The sequence below is a fragment of the Plodia interpunctella genome, chromosome 4 (genome assembly GCF_027563975.2).
Source record: "Plodia interpunctella isolate USDA-ARS_2022_Savannah chromosome 4, ilPloInte3.2, whole genome shotgun sequence".
In the NCBI taxonomy this organism is placed as follows: Eukaryota; Metazoa; Arthropoda; class Insecta; order Lepidoptera; family Pyralidae; genus Plodia; species Plodia interpunctella.
This window is the reverse complement of record NC_071297.1, coordinates 8,484,047-8,503,595: the sequence shown is the minus strand read 5'-3', so window position 1 is coordinate 8,503,595 and position 19,549 is coordinate 8,484,047. Positions and strand designations below refer to the sequence as shown.

The 19,549-nt window shown below is 34.6% G+C and overlaps 1 protein-coding gene across 4 annotated transcripts in view; it reads left to right on the top strand.

Moving 5' to 3' along the window:
* The window catches only part of sd (scalloped), a 59,463-nt gene that overhangs the window by 410 nt on the left and 39,504 nt on the right, over nucleotides 1-19,549 (top strand). For 2 of the 4 annotated variants that reach the window (XM_053743563.2, XM_053743565.2), the window contains exon 2: nucleotides 11,360-11,443. The exons of the other annotated variants lie outside the window; for them this stretch is intronic. In XM_053743563.2, the coding sequence (XP_053599538.1) occupies nucleotides 11,410-11,443 (34 nt within the window). In that variant the 5' untranslated portion in view covers nucleotides 11,360-11,409. The remainder of the gene's footprint in view (nucleotides 1-11,359; nucleotides 11,444-19,549) is intronic. 4 annotated transcript variants of the gene reach the window in all.

Here is a 19,549-nt window from a genome sequence, read left to right as displayed (position 1 = left end):
CATAATGATAAATAGAATGCTCAAGAGAATATTGTCTAATTTAAAGTTATTCCTATTTGTGGCTTTTCAATTAAAAATTATTATCTATAGTTAAAATTGTGATTTTAAAATACTTTATCATTATTTTGTGGCATTCTTTTAAAAATAATAAATATTGATTTCAAAAACAACTCATAAAAATAATTGTGATTAATTTAAAAATAAGAATTTATTTTATGATTAAAATAAATGCATGGTCATTCTTTTAATTTTAATATAACTTAAATAATACATAATATGAGTATTTAATTTATTTAATTATTATAATTTGACTAAAAAAATAATTGGTTTGGCACTGTTTTCGGTTATAAATTGATGACGGTGGCAAAAACATATAATGATTTTTTAAATAAGCCAATACATGATATTCTTCGGATTTATTAATTTATAGAAATCTTAAAATTTTTGTCATTATTAAAAAGTTTAAGTATAATCCATATTTTTAATTGCCAACTAAGTTACACAAATTATGATTGATCTTAGATACTTATAACTTAGTAAAAATAAGTTGGCACTTACCTACTTTTTAATTTTGTTATAAATAAATTATTGTAGACTTATATTATTTTTTGCTTTTGAGCTTATTACACTTTCTGGTGTAGACACTTTTTGTTTATGAGTTTTTCATTCAGGGGAGATAGGGGTGAAACCGCGACGGGATTTGTTGGATGGTTCATCATTCACTTTAATGTTCATTTGATTTTATGGTAACACGAAAATTAATACGCCTTTTAAATATTTGCTACCGTAAATATTTAGGCAAACTTACTTAGTGTCTATAATATTTAACGTTTTTGTATTAATTTGTGTTACATAAATGTGAACTTGTGTACGATTCGTTTAGTAGGTATCCGTCAAAATAAACGATTAAACCCTAGGTACCTTTATACATTTTAATACCATATATAATAAATAAATATTAGGTATCCAGCTTATCTAGAAAAATAAAAATAAATTACTTTCCATTTAGGTAATTTTCTAAAAAAATAAATACAAATATAAATTTAATTAAGCAGCGTGAATATACAATGACATAAGTATACCAGCTATAGTTGTGATTAATTTAACGACTATCATATATCAACGAATTCCCTAGAAGTAGACGTTAACCCGGCGTTAGTGATTTGTTGGTCTTGGCTCGTCTCGCAGCCGCTTTCTTATCTGTTTTGCTATCGAAGTGCGACTTAATACACATATCTGTTTGAGCTTCACTTACAGTCTCTGTCGGGCTCTCGAATGGGTGCCAAGAGTTATTTTGGTCAATATGGTTGATGTTTTTATTGCGCGCCGCGACAGCAACTGCGACAAGCAATAAGAAGGACGTAAGACGTGTAAAGCTAAAATGCTGACGCTTCAGGGCCTCACGCGGCGTCGCGTCTAATGGCCGATTCAGAACAATTTATCACGTATTCTATCTTAGGGAAATTGAATTTAGCTCCATTTACTTCTTCGCAGAAGGTTATTAATCTACTTGATTAAACTCTTCCATTCGCAGCGAAGTTATTGGATTAGCAAAACGCCTAATGCCTTTGATGTTGTTACAAATTTTAAAAAGTTTGCAAGTCGATGTTACGTGTAGACTAAGCAGTTGTCGATCAAATTATTTTAGTAGCAAGTAATTATGAAATATTGTTATACGTACCTACGTAAATGATGATTGATTTCTTAAATATGCCGTGAAATTCTGTCGGACTAACAATCGGTGAGAAAACAACAGAGAACTTGGCGAAAACGAATTCAAAAACGATTCTCGAAATCGCGGTTATGTGTATAATTGGGATACGGCTGATTTGAGTCCTGAACCTGATGTTCCGGATGCTGTAATAATAGTAGCCATTTACTACACGATCTTGGGTCATTTGCAAGTGTACCAGCAAGAGGCAACGCCAGATTGTTATGTGCATGAATATGCAAATGCTTATGCATTTACATATTATGTGGGCATATAAGCAATTCAGCGTATAATTTTGGTCTTTTACTTGCATTATGTTGTAAAACATATATTCTACTATAAACTTTTATACTGTTGTAATATATAATATAATACTATTTTTGTTTGTAATTATATTTATTGTACAAACAAGAAGGTAAATACTTATACAATGGCGGCCTTATACCATGAAGGGATCTCTTCTACTCAACCAGTGATAGTTTGAGAGGATATATTTACTCAATTTATTTAATACGTGTTTTTAGTTTTGTTAATATTTTTTTACAATTATCAAAAGTTAATAAAAGCTATAATTATTTACTTCAACTTAAATCAAATATCAAAATTCAAGAATATTGCTGAGGCGTAAAAACAACAAATCAATTTCTCCCAATGCTTCCCATTATACAATCGCTGCTACCTTAGCCGGGTAGCTAAGATATTGAATGGCGGGCCCACCGCGGTTACGCTACCTGCCCATGTTGACCTGGCTCTAATCCCCGGACAACCTTTCTAACCACGAATCAAATTCACCCAGTGGGTGCGGACAGGTACACGCATCACACAGCTCCGATTTATCGAATGACCGTGTGGTCTTTTACGTTCGATTGTGGTTGATTCTTTATTACTTTCGGCTCATTGACTCACTCTGTTTTGCTAATCGATTCTATAGGTAGATATTCTATTGCTCTTTATGATATATGGGCATGACTATGTGACACTGTGAGATACTATATGCCACTATAGATATCGATAGGTAGTCATTAAACTTCAATGTGTTAGAAATAACACAATCAAAAAACAAAAGAAGAAAGATTCTATGACACACATAAATAAGAATAACGTAACGATCGTTCTAATTTTTGCTTAGAACTTGTGAGATATTTGATTTTTGTAGAGACTTGAAAAGAGATAAATTACGTTCATCTACTTAAATAACTGTTGACATTTTAAACACCTCGTAATGTTACAACCGATCAGGAGGCGGGAAGGAACGTGACTAAACCTTTCAATAAAGATAGTAAGGAAATATTTCTAACACAAATCCTTTCGTTGCTAAAATTCGAAACGTGTACACAATAGAATCTCGTTTCGCATGTTGCAATAAACTAGTTTTAACCAATGTCGCATCTTTGACATTTGCTATACAGATACTGTTTGTTGCTATGAATTGTTGTTATGCATTTTAATTTTCATGCATGCATTTTCATGTAGCATTATTCTCTTATCCTTCAGCAAATTTAGTTATTCTAAGACAAATTAATAAGGCGATATTAGTCAATATTTACAATAATTTTCATATGAATACTGAAAATAGTACGTAGAAGTAAATATATAACCGTACCTATACCCCGTGAAGCTATTACTTAGCTGATTCGTTTTAGCCGTTAATGCTCTTTTAATGTCATTTCATAGACCTTCATCCAATCAATTAGATTATGCCAAGTATTCAATTCGAGTATTGAAATCATGTTTTCTACAAAAATGTATTTTGATAAAATGGAAAGCGTCATGTCAAATGTTAGCGTCTAAAAATTTCACGTCACTGACTGGAGATATGATTGCGACGAGTGTCCAGTAGCCTCGCTCTATTCTCGGACTACTATTTGTGGATTACTTGCGTGTGAAACCCTCGTCTTTGTTTCATCGAAACGAACCGTAACGTCAATGCTGTAAAGACCAAATTCATTTGTAACAACGGCCGCTTTTCAACCTTATTCCGTGGGAAGGGGATCGGAGCGAAAGGACCCACTCCTTGCCTCTTATTTATCTTAATTTCGCTCAGCAAAGAAGTGACAAATGAGGATTATGGCTCTGTGAAATCGGTGTCGGTCGTGATTTTAACCAGAAGTGTTCGGACGCGTGCTATATTAATATGCCAAATAACATTAATATCGAATGCTTTGATGTGAATGTAGGAAAATTTTGGCAGTCCTGTATCTAATGCAATATAATCACGCTCGATTATTTCTATTTAGAACAAGAAAAAGTTGTAAAATTAATATCGAAGCTAGTATTGTTTATAATAGCTTTTTTCCCACAATTGAATAATATTAACCACGACAGAATTACTGTTGCAATATCTACAATTTTCCGTTTACGAGAATGCGGTATCAGGTAATGTTAGAAATGTAAAACTTGAAACGTGACGGTAATAACTCCTATTCCTTCCAATCAAATGTGTCACAAGTTGATACACAGAAAGAACTTTATCATCGATTGTTTCACCATAGGTGTATAAAACTTAAATCAAGGTAATGCACCATTAAATCCTAAATATCCAATAATGTAGGTATGTCTTTCAATCAAGTGTACGAACAGTTGATACAGAGGATCCTTTTGACTTCACTTGTTTCACTATCGGCTGTAGCCGTAGCCTCTACTCCCGTCGGCGCTCTTGGCAATTTAATTAAAACTGCTATTTGTACGTTTTATTTCGCAATTGGCCCGTGTTCTCTTTGATTGTCTGACGGCCTGCTGGACTCTTGTCTATGTACATTTCACTTTTTGGCACAGCTTCCTATATATTAACATACTATGTAATAATCTATAAGGGAAAACTGGATTTCTGATCTGAACAATTAGACTAGAGACAATTAAAAGGTAGTGAAATTAACACCCGTTGAATTATTAAAATAGACTTAATGTAAGCAAAGCATACCTAATTATAACACGAATCGTTGATGAGTGAAGGGCAAGTATGGTAACTGTTAAGGTCGCTTGAGTTGACGCTAATAAACAGTAATGCGTAATTGCTCACAAGTTCTCAAAATTAACACAAAAAAATGCACATATTGTATAAAGAAGTATTAACTGTTCATATGCCCCGTATAGCAGTATTATTGTCAGAATCATCAGATATTTTAATGTCCCCACTGCTGGGGCACAGGCCTTCCTTATAGAGGTAGATGGATAAGGACGGAGTTGACCCATGACCACGCGGGCCCCCAATGTGGATTGACGGTTTAAAACAAAACTTATTATTACTTGAGCAACTACTTTATTCTTATACTAGCTTTTGCCCACAATTTTATGTGAGTAAAAATCCGTTTACCGTGGGAATTTCAGGAAATCCCTTCTTAGTGTACTTCAAATTTCAGCTTTCTACGCACAGTAGTTTCGGCTGTGTGTGTGTATATATATATATTTATATATATTAAGAAGAGATTTCCTGAAATTCATTATATTTCAATTATTAAAAAAAAATATATATATAGCCAAATAAAATTATGATATCTAAATCTAGCATTGATACAATTCATAAAAGGAAATGAATAATGATATACTGATACTGCTAAAAAGTTTGTAAGCGAAATAAAAAGTGGCCGTTTGCAAATAACTCCGGCTATAATGGAAACATCGGCAGATGTCGGGAACAATTAGAAGTTTTTGTGTTGCTTCATTAGCAGCCCGCCCGCCAAGCCCCACTTGATAACGCTCTTTCAGAAAAATCTTCAATGACATGGACTTTTACTTAAAGCGATTATCATTGAAAATTAATTAAGTGAAACTACATAATCTTTATATATAAAATAAAGTCCTCTACCGCGTCTGTCTGTCTGTCTCTCTGTCGGTTCGCGATAAACTTAAAAACTACTATTATCATGCGGTTTTCATCGATAGATAGAGTGATTCCTGAGGAAGGTTAAGGGTTATAATTTATTAGGTTTTTAACCGAGCGAAGCCGGAGCGGATCGCTAGTATATTATAAATACAGATTTATTGCTCGGGGTCTACAGCTGCAGTTTTCAAGTCCATTTTGTCACAATAATAATAGATGACACTTGTTGTTCTTGCAAATTGATAGATTCGGATGGTTTATTTGTATATTTACGAGTTACAATTCAAGCCTTCATTTTACCTTTGCGGTAAATTTTTCGCCTTTCCCTTATTTATTTATGTTGAAATCTGTTACTATTAAATTGTTATATTTAAGCGGAGTAATTAAGGTCAACTACGTTGGGAATAAATTTTCTAAATTGCAATGAAAACTGCGTCAAAATCCGTTGCTTTAAAATAAAATAAAAATACTTAGAAACAAACAGAGAGAAGCGGAGGGCGACGTTTTATACTAGGTGATTATACATTTCGAGATAATATGACTCTTCACACTGGGTCCTCTGGTGACGGTTGGAATGAGCGCGTTTATTAGACAGCATAATTTGAATCCGGTGGCAGATTGCAAAGGACCGGCCGGGAGTATATTGATTTTCACGTGCCACCGCCCGTAACGTGTCCTGCCGGACTGGCCACGTATTGTAATTTGGACGAAATTAACCAAGGCACTGATCTATATGTAGCAGGAACTTCAAGGAAATCGAAATTTGTAGATTTTCATGCAAAAGTCGGAGTAATTTAAGGATAAAAAGATAAAATTTGGCATTTATTGAATTGCATTCAAAGTTAATGTTTCGAATAATTTGATTTTAGAGATTGTGTATACGTAATACATTTTTAAAATTTTAATATTCTATATGAAACAGGACATTCATATAAACATGCCAGTATTTTTATGATACAGGAATTTTCATAAAAGTAAGTACAGGACGTCTAGCCTATTCCTAAGATTGATGTCATGCCGCTCCTGATCGCCACAGAGATCCACTGCGGCTGGCTGTGCACGATAAATTAGCCCCAGCTCGCATTAACAGCGGCATAATAAAACTCACCATCTTCCTGATCCATTCCCTCTTTCACAATCATTCAAGCGAGCGAAAGAGATGAAAGTAGTGGCGATACAGCAGGACAACTTTTTTGTCCACGACATGGGCCCGTTAGTCGTTACTTTGCTCCTCTAATAACAGCTCAAGTTCCTGTGTTGGATAGAATAATGAATCGTACATCGATTGATAGTCATCGTAGATAGTATCTAATCTCATTATTAAAAACGATAATAAAAATGTACAGCCAGTCGCTTTAATTGTAGTCTATCATACAAAGACACTCGAAGTCTCATTAAGCCACCTTGACGAGAAGGATTTCTTTCTTATTTAGGTTAAACATTATATATAGCTACTACGGTATGTAAGTGAAGCGATCTGACCAGATTACTTCGTCGACCATGGCGTATCTGCAATCGGTAAATGGTTACTTTAAGTCTCGATATGCGAAGTATTCCCATGGAATGCCACCGTCGGTATCTGCACTTATATGCGCTCGGCGGACTGAATTTTTTCTTATCGGCCGATGCATTTTCTGCGAGTTTTCAACGCGAGCAACATGGTCAGCTTGGATATCTAGTTGTGTCATCCGCTGTATTTAAGTCTGTAGTCCACACACGTTCGATGTTGAGTTTAGCAAAGTTTCCAGGAGTTTTGTACTCTGGTGCTTTGTTATCTGTTGTGATTTAAGTTTTTTCATTATCTTGTAATTCTCTCCGGGTGTGGATACAGTAATAACCCGCGCTGTGCCATCCATCACGGGCGGTGCAATCGTCCCGCTGTCAGTCTATTCCGGGACGCTCCGTTTTCGCTAATGATTCTCGCCGCCGTGAGATCACGCGACATTTACAAAGGCCGATTGTGCCGACGATTTGTATGAATAAATCGCTTCATCTCATGTTATATTCTCAGAAGCATTGGCAGTTATGGTTATATTTTCAATTTTAATGGCAACAGTACCGCTTATCTGATCGTTTTCTGTATTTTTGTTCAACGTTGCATTCGGATTTGAAATATGGATTATTTTCCTAATTGTAACTATCATAGGTTGAGAATATCTTTGCGCGAACTTTGAATTTCTCACGTAATTCAATTTTCTTAGGTCTTCGTCTTCCATAGATATATGGAATATCCATTTTGACAACTCTGACACTGTAAGTACACTCCAACATGTCGTATCCCCGACATGTCGGAGTGTACTTACTGTGTCTAGAATACAATGAACTTGAATTGCTTTATATCTGATGTAGCTAAAATATATTCATCAATCCAAATAACATCAATATGCGTTTGTAACAATACTGTAGAGCTCAGATAGCAATCAACGATAACATCAGAAATGGCGGGAATCCTGTCTCAGCGAAAGTTTGGCGATCGAAATTGAAACGTGAATGTCGAGTCGGTTCGACTTCACTAATATATTCCACACACCACTTATACCTTTGTTGTGAGCTGAACGCGAGTTCCACATCAGAGAGTTTATAATTTATTTGCGTCGCAGTTTTCTGGCGACAATTTTCCCACAGGGCGGCGTCTCAAACGAGCCGCTCCCGCCCTTTATGTGGTTTTTTGTGGCCGCTCGAAATGCCCCGGTGGAAAACATTCAGTGATAACTGGTAACAATCGCAGCCGCCCGGATGCTCCCTGCCATTCCCCGCATACCACTCGCTGGACCCCGCTTGCTGCTTTTTCATCTAGTACCGCATCGCATCGACCGAACGCTCTTGAGACTCGTGACTCGAAATCTAAATTACAATCAATTATTCTTATTTAACTGTTATGAGCCATATCAAAAACTGGATCTATTATGTACGAGTTCGACGAAAAAATATCTACATAAACGTTTCGATCGACTTTATTGTTATTGTTGTTATAAAAACTTGCATGAATGTCGAGCTAACGACACTTTGTTATTCTTATTATTATTTATTTAGTTTTAAGTGAACAGTTCATATTATAATCTTTATCATCTATTGTGTATATTTTAAGTTTCCACGTCATATAAGTACCGCTCCTACTAGTGATCGTAACTCAGCGCGTAGGTGGCCGTAGGCACTATAAATGTCAACAGACGCAGCAAATATCAATAGAAATTCACATAATCAGCAGCTATTTCAACAAACTGATCGTAAATCTATCGCAAAAAGTTTCAACTACAGTTATATAACAGTTCGTATAACAATACTAAAAAGAATTGTTATACGAATTGATTGTTTAGATTTAATTAGTAATATTAATGGACATTCAAATTCTAATACCAAGAACGGTTGGTGTCGGCTTGGCAGTTCATTAGCGGAGGCGCGCTTCGGTCCCGCGTATTTCATTGTTCCATTGTTTTATTTGGCCCTGTCCGTGCTTACCGAGAGATATACAACCCCTGTTTTACGGCAGTTGACACCTGTAACTGAGGGATAGTTTTTACCTAACTGAACATTTTATCATTCAAGCTTGGCAGTAGTTTCAGTCCACCGTGGAGACGGAACATTTCCATGCCTCGCTCCGACAACTTTTTATTAACGTCCTATTGTTTCTTAATCGCCGCTGCAGATTTGATAACGCGATAAGTTTCCGTTAAAAGAATAAAGTTACTAAGTACTTGTAAGGTCGCTGCCGGTAGTGTTCCCGTCCAAAAAGCGTGGCCATCAGATCTGTAACCCGATTCTTTATCTGTCGGTTCAATCTCAGCCTGACTTGCGGCGTTGGAAGCCAAGACGTCGATTTTTCTACGTGTAAAGCAACTTTATTGAAACGCCCCGAAAATAAATAAACGGATGTTCATTAAGATTCCATGCATCTAGTTTTTTAGTTTGAGTTAGTGAATTGTGAAAGTTAATATTTGAAGAAGTAGAGATGCGCGCAACGGAAGATCATTTGTCTTACCTTTTCAATGTTTTAGGCTATTCATTGCACGACACGGCTGCCGCTGAGATCTCACGCTAGATGTATCGCTGTTCCAGTTTGCTGACAATAAATCGTATGTTTAGCGACGGAGTGACTTGTATAATTAACAATAGCAGCATTAAACGCGATTTCCAAACTGAGCGACTCAACGCAGATCGTTTGTCACGACGCAAATTGCTATTTATGAGGATTATCTGTTCTTAAATGGCGTAAATCGTTTTGTCTGTTGACAAAGTTATTGTTGCTAAGGCAGCTGTAATTTGAAATTTACTCAACGCTAAAATAAGATAAATTTGAATAGCAATCTAGGAAATTTTGAATCCAAAAATACTTTAATGGAATAGATACAGCGCTTTTAAATTGGATTTCACTAACTTCCTTAAGTAGATCTGACTTCTTCTTTCTCTTCTTCTCTATTAGTTTTTCAAAATATGTAGCTATTATTCAAAACTTACACCACCTCAAAGTTTCTTCACCATTCAACTTCACGAAAAATTTGAAATCTTTCTAAACAACCGTTTCAGGAATAACATCTATATATCTTATAAAGTAAACAATACCGTTTCTCTCATAAACGAAACAATGACAATACATTAACCCATTACGGCCAAACTAAAAATTCCATTAACGGACCTCTCACCTCCAGACATTGTTTTGCCGCAAACAGTATGCGTCGTAAATAAGCCATCGCTATTTAGCTAACAATCGTGCTCCGATGGGCATTTGGTCAGATTCCAAAGCAGGCAGCCGAGGCAGCCACGTGTGTTCGCCTCTGCATGCCTCTGCCTCGAGTATGCACTGCCCCTGCTAACATTTTGGCCCCTATGCTGAATATGCCATGCACATCCAATGCAAATAACGCACACGAATATTCCGATGAACAGCCATTACAGGCTATCCGTGCGGTTACATTTCAATATCTCCACTTGATATTACAGATTTAGAGTACAGTTATGTTTAAAAATATCCACTAACGGAATATTTTAAAATTCAAATTGCGCGTCTTGTTTTCTATGTCATTCATGTGTGGCATCTGATTTATTTGTCTCTAGAGCCAGAGATAACGTATCAATAACAACGATGATAAGTTAAAAAAACATTCGTGGAACTTTGCCATTGGTTTTACTTGTCAGATGTTGCGATTTTTTTCCTGTTAAGTATACAAACTTGAAGGCATAGGACTTATTAATCGATTTGAATTGAAATTAAGAAGAGTGTAGAAGAATGTTGAAAATTTTATTATTTTTACATGATTTGAGAGCAATTTCTTTTAGGGAAAGCATTTCTTAATATCCTTTTTAAACAAAGAGAGCGAAAGTAGAGAAACTTGCATAAGTTGACGACAAAGCTTTTGCTTCAACTCCCTGTTATAAATATTTTACGAGATAACAATAATATCTGAATGATCATCATCTACATCACAAGCTCAGTTAAATTACGTTATATAGTAAAATATATTCGACACAACTGTACTTGTGACTATTCCATTACATTCTGCGGTCTATTGAATTAGTGTCAATCAAGAGGATTATTAAATACTGTGCAGTGCAATTTGGAATTTAAAGTACAGACAACATCATTAAGTTTTATTCAATAGACATAAATATTGAATTCAAACGGTGTATAATAAACGATAGAATTAGAAATTAATATTAACATAATGCCAGCTCATTAGTATAAATGAGAGAGTGTAAAGATTCAGATTTTAAAAGTATATCTTATACATTTTTTTGCTTTATTTTTTCTAAAACTTAGTTTTTAAAAGTTTGTTGGTTTGTTCACATTTATTTTTGTAATTTTTTTTTATCGTATTTTTTGTTGGTTTTAGGTAAGTGAAAAATGGAAAAATTACATCGGTGATTCGTACATACCTAAGCCATGATGCACCCAGCCGGATACTACGCAAACCTTGGTAAGGAAAAACATTGGAAAATAAGTATATTTCAAAGACTCCAAATTTGTCATGTATCGTGGAAAAGTTGATAAATTCTCTAAACGCTTTTAAACGTTTGCAAATATTGAAATAGATTTTCCCGGCACAATTAAAAAAAAAAATATTAGTAACCTGTTACTGATTGTTTCTTTTAGTACGCTAGTGTATATTGGACTAGTTACCAACGGGTGGCGATTAGTAGTACCTAAAAGTCATGATCAGATGCCTTTAGACGTTAAATTCTGACACCAGTGTCAGTAATAACATACTAGAGACGGTCAGGCAAGTGGACATGTCATTATCGGATTACCTATTGCTATATTATTCATTATCTATTAAACAAGCATATTGAAAAAGTACAAATTAGATATTTGTACTTTTGAGCTACTTTTACGCAATGTTACATAATTTAGTAAAAATAACAAACACTATTACTTGATTAATGTTATTTGATTCTAATTTTTATCAAGAATAATCAACGCATAAGTAATAATAATTATAATTATTAGATATCATAAATCTCATTCTTATCGTTATCATTTCAAGAGAGATAGCAAGCGTGATGATGTCATATCATTCTGATTGTTCCTTGCTACTTACTCAGGAAATTATTTTATCTCTCTATGCAAGCATTAGATTAAGTATAATTTACAGACGTGAATGACCAAGAGCTCTGCTAATTTAAACACAAGTTCACTTGCTTAAAGATTTTCAATATTTTTCGGCATGTTGATCTAAACCTAATTGTGAATCCAACGATTACGATTTTAGTTAAAATTTTGTGAATTATAGGTACATATCTAATCTTATCGCAATATAGACTAAATACTTATCTAATCTATGGCCAAATGTGCCAAAATAGAAATAGGAAGCTATTCATTAAACATAATTTATACTTAAACAGTTGCTCGGTATTCTTCATTGCAGATATTTACCTAATTACCTTAATTTAATTGTTAATCCTAACCTAGATAACTCATTCCATACTAGCAAATTCTATACCATTTTCAACTATTTCTCTCAGTAGCGAGAGTTAATTGAGAAGTGAACGTTAATCAACACTAAAATTAAAAAATAGATCACTTATATTTACACCGAACTGAAATATCTTAAACTAGAATCCGAACTGAAATATCTTAAACTAGAATCAACAGCAAACATTATTTGAATAGGATTTAAGACGGCCGGGAATCGTAGGCCAATCGTATTATAAGATACAATATGGCATTTCTAGTAGGTAGTGTTATTATTCTGTGCTTTCTACTATCAGACTAGATTTGCCTTGTTTGCCAGTGGTGCGCGATTCGCTACATTACCCAGGCCTAATTGCTGGCTGCTTGAACCGGGCGGGGCCGATTGATTGTCCAATTATACACCACTAATGCCTCGATACCCAGAAACAATTATGTTAACAAATCGCGATTTATCTCAACTGATTACGGTATACGCTTTCCAAGACTTGGTGCAGTTGGAAACTTCTTGTAATAGTCACCTGGATATGTCACAACCATTTGGCATTACCTTCATTGTCTCGTTGATAAAAATACTGAGAAATTTAGACATATTGCTATTGTTATTATTTTCTTAGCTGCTGATTTTTATTTAAATTACTTTGATTTAGATACTTTTTAAATACCTAATAGGATAATAAAAATAATGTATATGAAACAATCTTGTGTTATTAAAGTGTGAGAGAATCAAGAAGGAAATGTTCAGATAAAATAAAACAATCACATATATTAGAATCTAAACAATTATCGAGGAACTAACAACGTGTTAGGTAGGCGCCAGAACTCAGTTTTAATTTAGCGATATCTCGACAAGATTGTTCTGACTGACAATTTACATAGCGTCAATACTAATTTAAGGACATAAAGTTTTATTCACATTAGTAACCTTAGATATAATTAATATAGATTTAATGATTTTAAAAATAAAGTAAAATTTATTGAAGTAAACATTTTATTTAAAAAATATTCATAAATTATTAACGTAGTGTTTTTGGATATGTTGATGATTTCTTGTTATACAGTAATCTAAAGTGAGCCATTAGAATATAACTTAAAAAAATATCCATTATATCTTTACATGATGTAAAAACGCGTCGACAAGTATATTTTATCATATTATACAAAGAATATTCTACCAGCCCTTCGCCCTTTCTGTTGGCTTGCTTCCAATAAATATTAATACGTTGCTGGTGTTAAAAGACATAATTGAAACAGACGAATAAATAAATCGCTAATACCAAGTCAACTGGTAGATGAGATAAGATCTCAAGACCGTTTTTCAATCACTTTTCATTATATATCTATTCTCAACGCAGCGTGCGTTTCGGCCTAATATATTTTGACCCTAATTTACACGTAATATAATTTAATCGGTCTTTGTAACATAATTACGTAACAAATGAACATCATTCATGTCGACTTTTTATAAGCATAATGATTTACACTTACTCTTATGTTCGTTTTCATTTCCATTTTGTAAGTACATAACCTAAACTGTTTAGAAAATTATGAACATGATTTGCCTAATTAAGTAAATCATTTACAAAACTGCGCGAAGATTTTTTATGTGCTAAATGGTGTTGTTAAATTTATTCAGTCATATTCTTGGTATTGAAACGATTCTCATTATACGATGTAGTTTCCGTCTCAAATCGCCTATATGGTAACTAAAGAATCATTTTCAGAGTTGAATATTTGCTAGCATCGTTAAATTTGGTTGAGTTTAATCAAATGCCCCCAAGGCTCCGCTTCATCGATACCGGCCGGATTATTGTCCAAGTTATTGTTAATATTTAGCTCGCTGCGGGCTATCGAATGCAGAGCTCGCCAGTGCACATGCGAACACCAGTTGGCTTCAGGCGCACACGCGTTCGCATCTACGTTAGAAATGTCGGCTTTATCGCTAAGAATAACCATAAAAGTATGATTTATAAACGTCGCCTCACCGTTGGTTAGTGTAATAAAATCGGTTGCATTGTGCCATGTGCGGCCAAATCGTGCCGTTCGTATTGAATGCGGTTTATTCCTGACCTTTTCATTTTGTATATGCGCTACGGGCAATTTGCGAATGTTTACAGAAAAATTGCAATCAGTAGTCGATCACCAGACTAGTCTTCGGCGTTAATTGGATCGTGACTTTTAACTTTCACCGATTACAAATTAGAATACTCTGTCAATAACATTGAATTCTATTGAACTAGCAATATGAACGAAAACAACGCGTTGTTTCGTCTCGTGTAGCATTGTGTCGCGGGAATACCTGACTCATTGTTTATCTCACGCTGCACTCTTTTGACGAATGATACTAATGAAGAGCCGGGAAGTCGTCGGATGCAGTGAGTGCAGCGCGCCGCGGCCGAAGGTTCGCCTCCTCCCGCACCATGACATAACACCGCTCGCTCCGCCCACGCGCTCTCGCTCACACGCCCCGTGCTAGAGCGAGACTACAACATTCCCTCCGCCGAAGCCTCCACGCTGAACTGTTTCTAAGAAAAACCAACTGTTATTATCTGCTGTGGATTGTTCTCGACCTCTCGCCGCTTCATTTGACTGCTCTCATGAATGAACACAGCCTGCAGGTGTGCACCCTCGAGCGCTAAATTTCGGAGGCAATTACTCGCTTCTAAATTCATAAGAGCACCAATTTCCAGCACGCCACGCGATAATTTTCAGTGGCTGATGCTGCAACAATATTACGCTTTCGGCAATTTCTAAAAGTGCTCCACAGGAAGTTGATAGTCAGAGGAACTTTCGCTTTGTATGGCTAAACATAAATAGATGCACGCTTCGGGCTCTGTCAGCCCGCCTACTCGGTTTCACGTATGGATAAATGCCCGATGGCTTAGCAATCAATCAGACATCTATAGGCACCAATACATGAGATAATTTCGGCATGTGTGAGAAGATATATTGGGCCGTGCCAACTATTGGATAATCGTATCACATCGTACTAATAAGTGCTTGAATGTGCAAATTAATGGTGTTTGAAACGTCTACAATAGAGGCTAGTTAACCAATTATTAAATGTTGGTGATACATCTGGAAAGATCTTTAACAAAAATAAAATAGATAGGTATTTGCGTAAATCACTAACAAAACAAATTGTTTCACAGATATAAGCACTATTGTAGATTTGATTACTAAACAAACCAATACACATGCCCAGACTGATCATCTTATTTATATACACAAGTTGCTTCGCCTGTCGGTAAAAAGAACGAAACAGGAAAAATATTGACTCAAACATTTTATCATCGCACTTTTTATTAGCATTAGAATTCATTAAACTAAATTGTATCTTTTGGGAACTTGACAAATTTATAGGGTACTCAGGATGTTAAACGTCTCTTGGCACGAGTTTCACGTAATAAACAAGAAATGATTTATAAATTGTCTGCGTTTGCATTTCTACTTGGTGGTTTCCGTTTACGATATATGTCAAGTTATTATATTTTAGCATTTTCGCGGTAACTATCAACTGCATTGCATAAGGAAGATTTATAGTATCTAAAGTAAAAATGTTTAAAAAAACGGAACAATACAAAATTATGCCAATTCATTTCGCGTATAGCTATTATGGTAATTATTGTGTTCAAATAAGTGAGCAAACATTGTCAATCAAGTATGTACTTTTGTGTCAGAACTTACGTGTTTCAAACCGCGTCACCATTGTGCTGAAATCGATGAATCATTCCATGCCGTACCAACGTTAGAATTAGTAAATACTTCGGTTATTATTGATATTCCTCATTGTCATCTGAAACATACAGTACAGTAAAATCGCAGAACCGCTCCGTCAAGGTCATATTTACATCTTATCGATATAAAAGCACACGTTTATCGTTAGTCACACACGCAACACAAGTGCTCGTGCTATCTGATAAGAATTTAATTACAGTTTAAGAACCGATAAGGGGAGAAAGCATGAGATGATCTGTTGTGTTACTATTACTACACTAGAATAAAGCCTCTGGTGTTAAGGCAGTGTTTGGCGCCGTTTTGGGAGTGGAAGTGGTCAAACCGGTTGCTGGCTCTCGTAACAGTAGCTTTAACGATTGTTGGGCCACAATAAAATTATGCCTTATTCCGTTTCATGTAGTGTATTTTCGCCTGAGCTATTTAATTTTATTTATTAACTACGCCATTGATAAATATGAGCTTGAAATTATATTTCCTTAGGGAATTTGATTAATAATAAACAAGACGGGTTGTAAAATAGAAAAGATTTTATACCTAGATTTTCTTCAAGCCAGATTGATGACGGATTTCATCAGTTGTGTAATTTTTCACACAAACGAGATAGGGAATATCAATAATAAAAATGAAATCATCATCATTAATAAAAACAAAACTGTATTTGAACATAATTATCGCAATAGAACTACATTTAACATATTTATTTCTTCCAAGGTTATCATAACAAAAAATCTTTACCTATGTATTCGTATTTCTACATCATATAACAATACCTAATAGAAGCAGCATTGGCGTAACCAGTTATAATTTAATCAAACAAAGTGATTTTTTTTTACCTACTCCCTAATGAATACAAACATATTTTTATTATTACAACTGAAGTTTTCTCGGAAAATTTAATTCACGATAAAGTAATCGCATAATTGACAACACAGTAGGACATTTTTCCGCCGCACACATAATTATTTCGTTCACGATATAAAAAAGTGATGATTATCGATCAGTATGATCGATCCAATCGTATATTTATAGAGTTTTAGGCAAATCTTAATCATCGTGCCAGATATATGAGTGATCTCAAATTTTACACTCTCACTGAGATGATTTCGCTTCCCTTTACTAGATGTTGCCCGGGGCTTCGCTCCCGTGGGAATTTTGAGATAAAATATAGCCAATAATAAAATATAGCAATCTTGGATAATGTACCTTTCTTATGGTGAAAGAATTTTTGAAATCGGTTCAGTAGTTTCGAAGATTACACAAACTCACAAACGCTTACCTCTTTATAATAATAGTATAGAATAATATATAATAATAATAGTATAGAATAATATATAATAATAATTGTATTTTATATTAATAATAATATATAATAAAAATTATTTTTTTTGCCTATGGTTGTATAACTTTTGATATTTCGATTATAATTACAGTTGACACTTCGAAGTCTACTATCATCTCTACAGTTTGTTTTGAATCAACAAGTTTAGATTATTATTCGAATGTCACATAGTTTTTTTACATTTAATATAACATTTTTTTAACCTAAGCTAAGTTTAGATTTGTATTTCCTTATATATCGAAATAGTATTAATATCTTCACCTATCTTCCTACATAATTTTTTTCCCCAAGTATCCTTGTATGAAAATGTTGTAATAAACATTAGTTCCCACTGAAATTTGGAAGTGTAGAATATATTGTCAACTTAAAGTTATTCGGTTGTTCCTTTTACTCTGTAATAATGGCGATTTTCCAATGAGTTTTAAGAGTATCTACGTGGTATTGACCGTACACTAAATTCAGGCGAGAATCTGCCAACGGTGTCGTAAAGATATTTTGGTTTTATTATCACTTCTCAACGTGACTAATACGTCATTTCTATTAAGTAAGTACGTACGTTACTACTATTTGGTCAGAAATGAATTTTCTATCCTCACATCTACCATAAAAATAAATATGAACTATTAAACTGTCATCATACCTAGTTAGAAAAAGTCTAATTTACTATTCTCAATAACAACGATAATTACATCGTAACAGTAGATTATATTATACCAGACTACAAGCATATTTAGATAGACAGAGGCAACACGTTATCCAACTAAGCAACTGTAGTTGTAGTCTTCCAATCCAATCACTTTTAGTTGCAAAAAATATGTAATTTTTTTTATTTAGTAGTAACTAATCTCGAGCGATAGCAAGATTTCGGTGCGTATTATCACTTAAGTGTGAATTACAATGTTTATTTATTTACATACAGTCAGCACAGACCGACCATCCAAATTCATTACAAATTCACCTCTATTACCAGCGCATTGGTCCAAGCTGGTTGACTTATCAGTTGATTTAATGTAGCAATGAAAACTCTCACGCTATAATCGATTGGCAAATTCAAAATTCGACACCGCACTGTGCAGTTTAATTTTACTGATACGTTTTCTCCTGCGCCGACGCAAAAACGTCTAATGATTCAGCGAGACGCGATGATTTCCACCCAGTCGGAAAATTCCTGTAATCTTGCCGAGACTTTCTTCATGATCTCGTGCTCTTCACACGCGAAACATGTGTCTGATGTCTGTTTCTGATGTTCTTTACTAACTAACTAAATAACACGATAGTCAATATTTGCGTGAACTATCTAACAAGTACTTACGCAAGTATTTATTAAGTTTCCTTCTCTTCTTAATTTTTATCTGTCAGCAAAACTTTCTAGTTTCGAGACACGTTTTTATTTTCAATTTGGATTGAAAATCTCATAACAGATATAGATTTAACGAGGATTCTCACGAGGGATACAAAATCTATGAGTGATTTGAATTTGAATTTGAATTTGAATATGTTTGATCATTTTTAACCAGGACTGCTATTACTTATTCGTTTCAGAATTGTATGTAAACACAAGACAATCATAGAACATTTCAAAGTAAAGTTATATCATTCAACAGATAAGACACTAAAGCAGTGGTGACATCATTATGCATGACAAACCTCGTCTTGATAAAGAGAGTGTTCTGTGGATAAAATTACCTGATAACATTATTTGCAAGTTCTTCACAATAACGGTTCCTAGAAATATCACTAACATTACAACTGTTTCAGATTACAGCAAACTAAATACATCAACTGAGACGGCGAGCAGTTGATACCATAAAATAAAGTCTAACCGCGCCGGGGTTGGAGAAAAAACAAAAAAGTAATGATCTACTACTTCCCAGTGTTTCGTGAACGGCAGTAGATAAGAGTGGCTCTACTCAAGCGAAGTCGACTTGGCACAGACAGGAGCATATCGGATCGAAACTCGAAATTTCAAAACCGGTTTCTGACATGTCTTATCCTTGTCTCGCACATGATTTCTAGTATCCCTCCTCTCTATCAGTG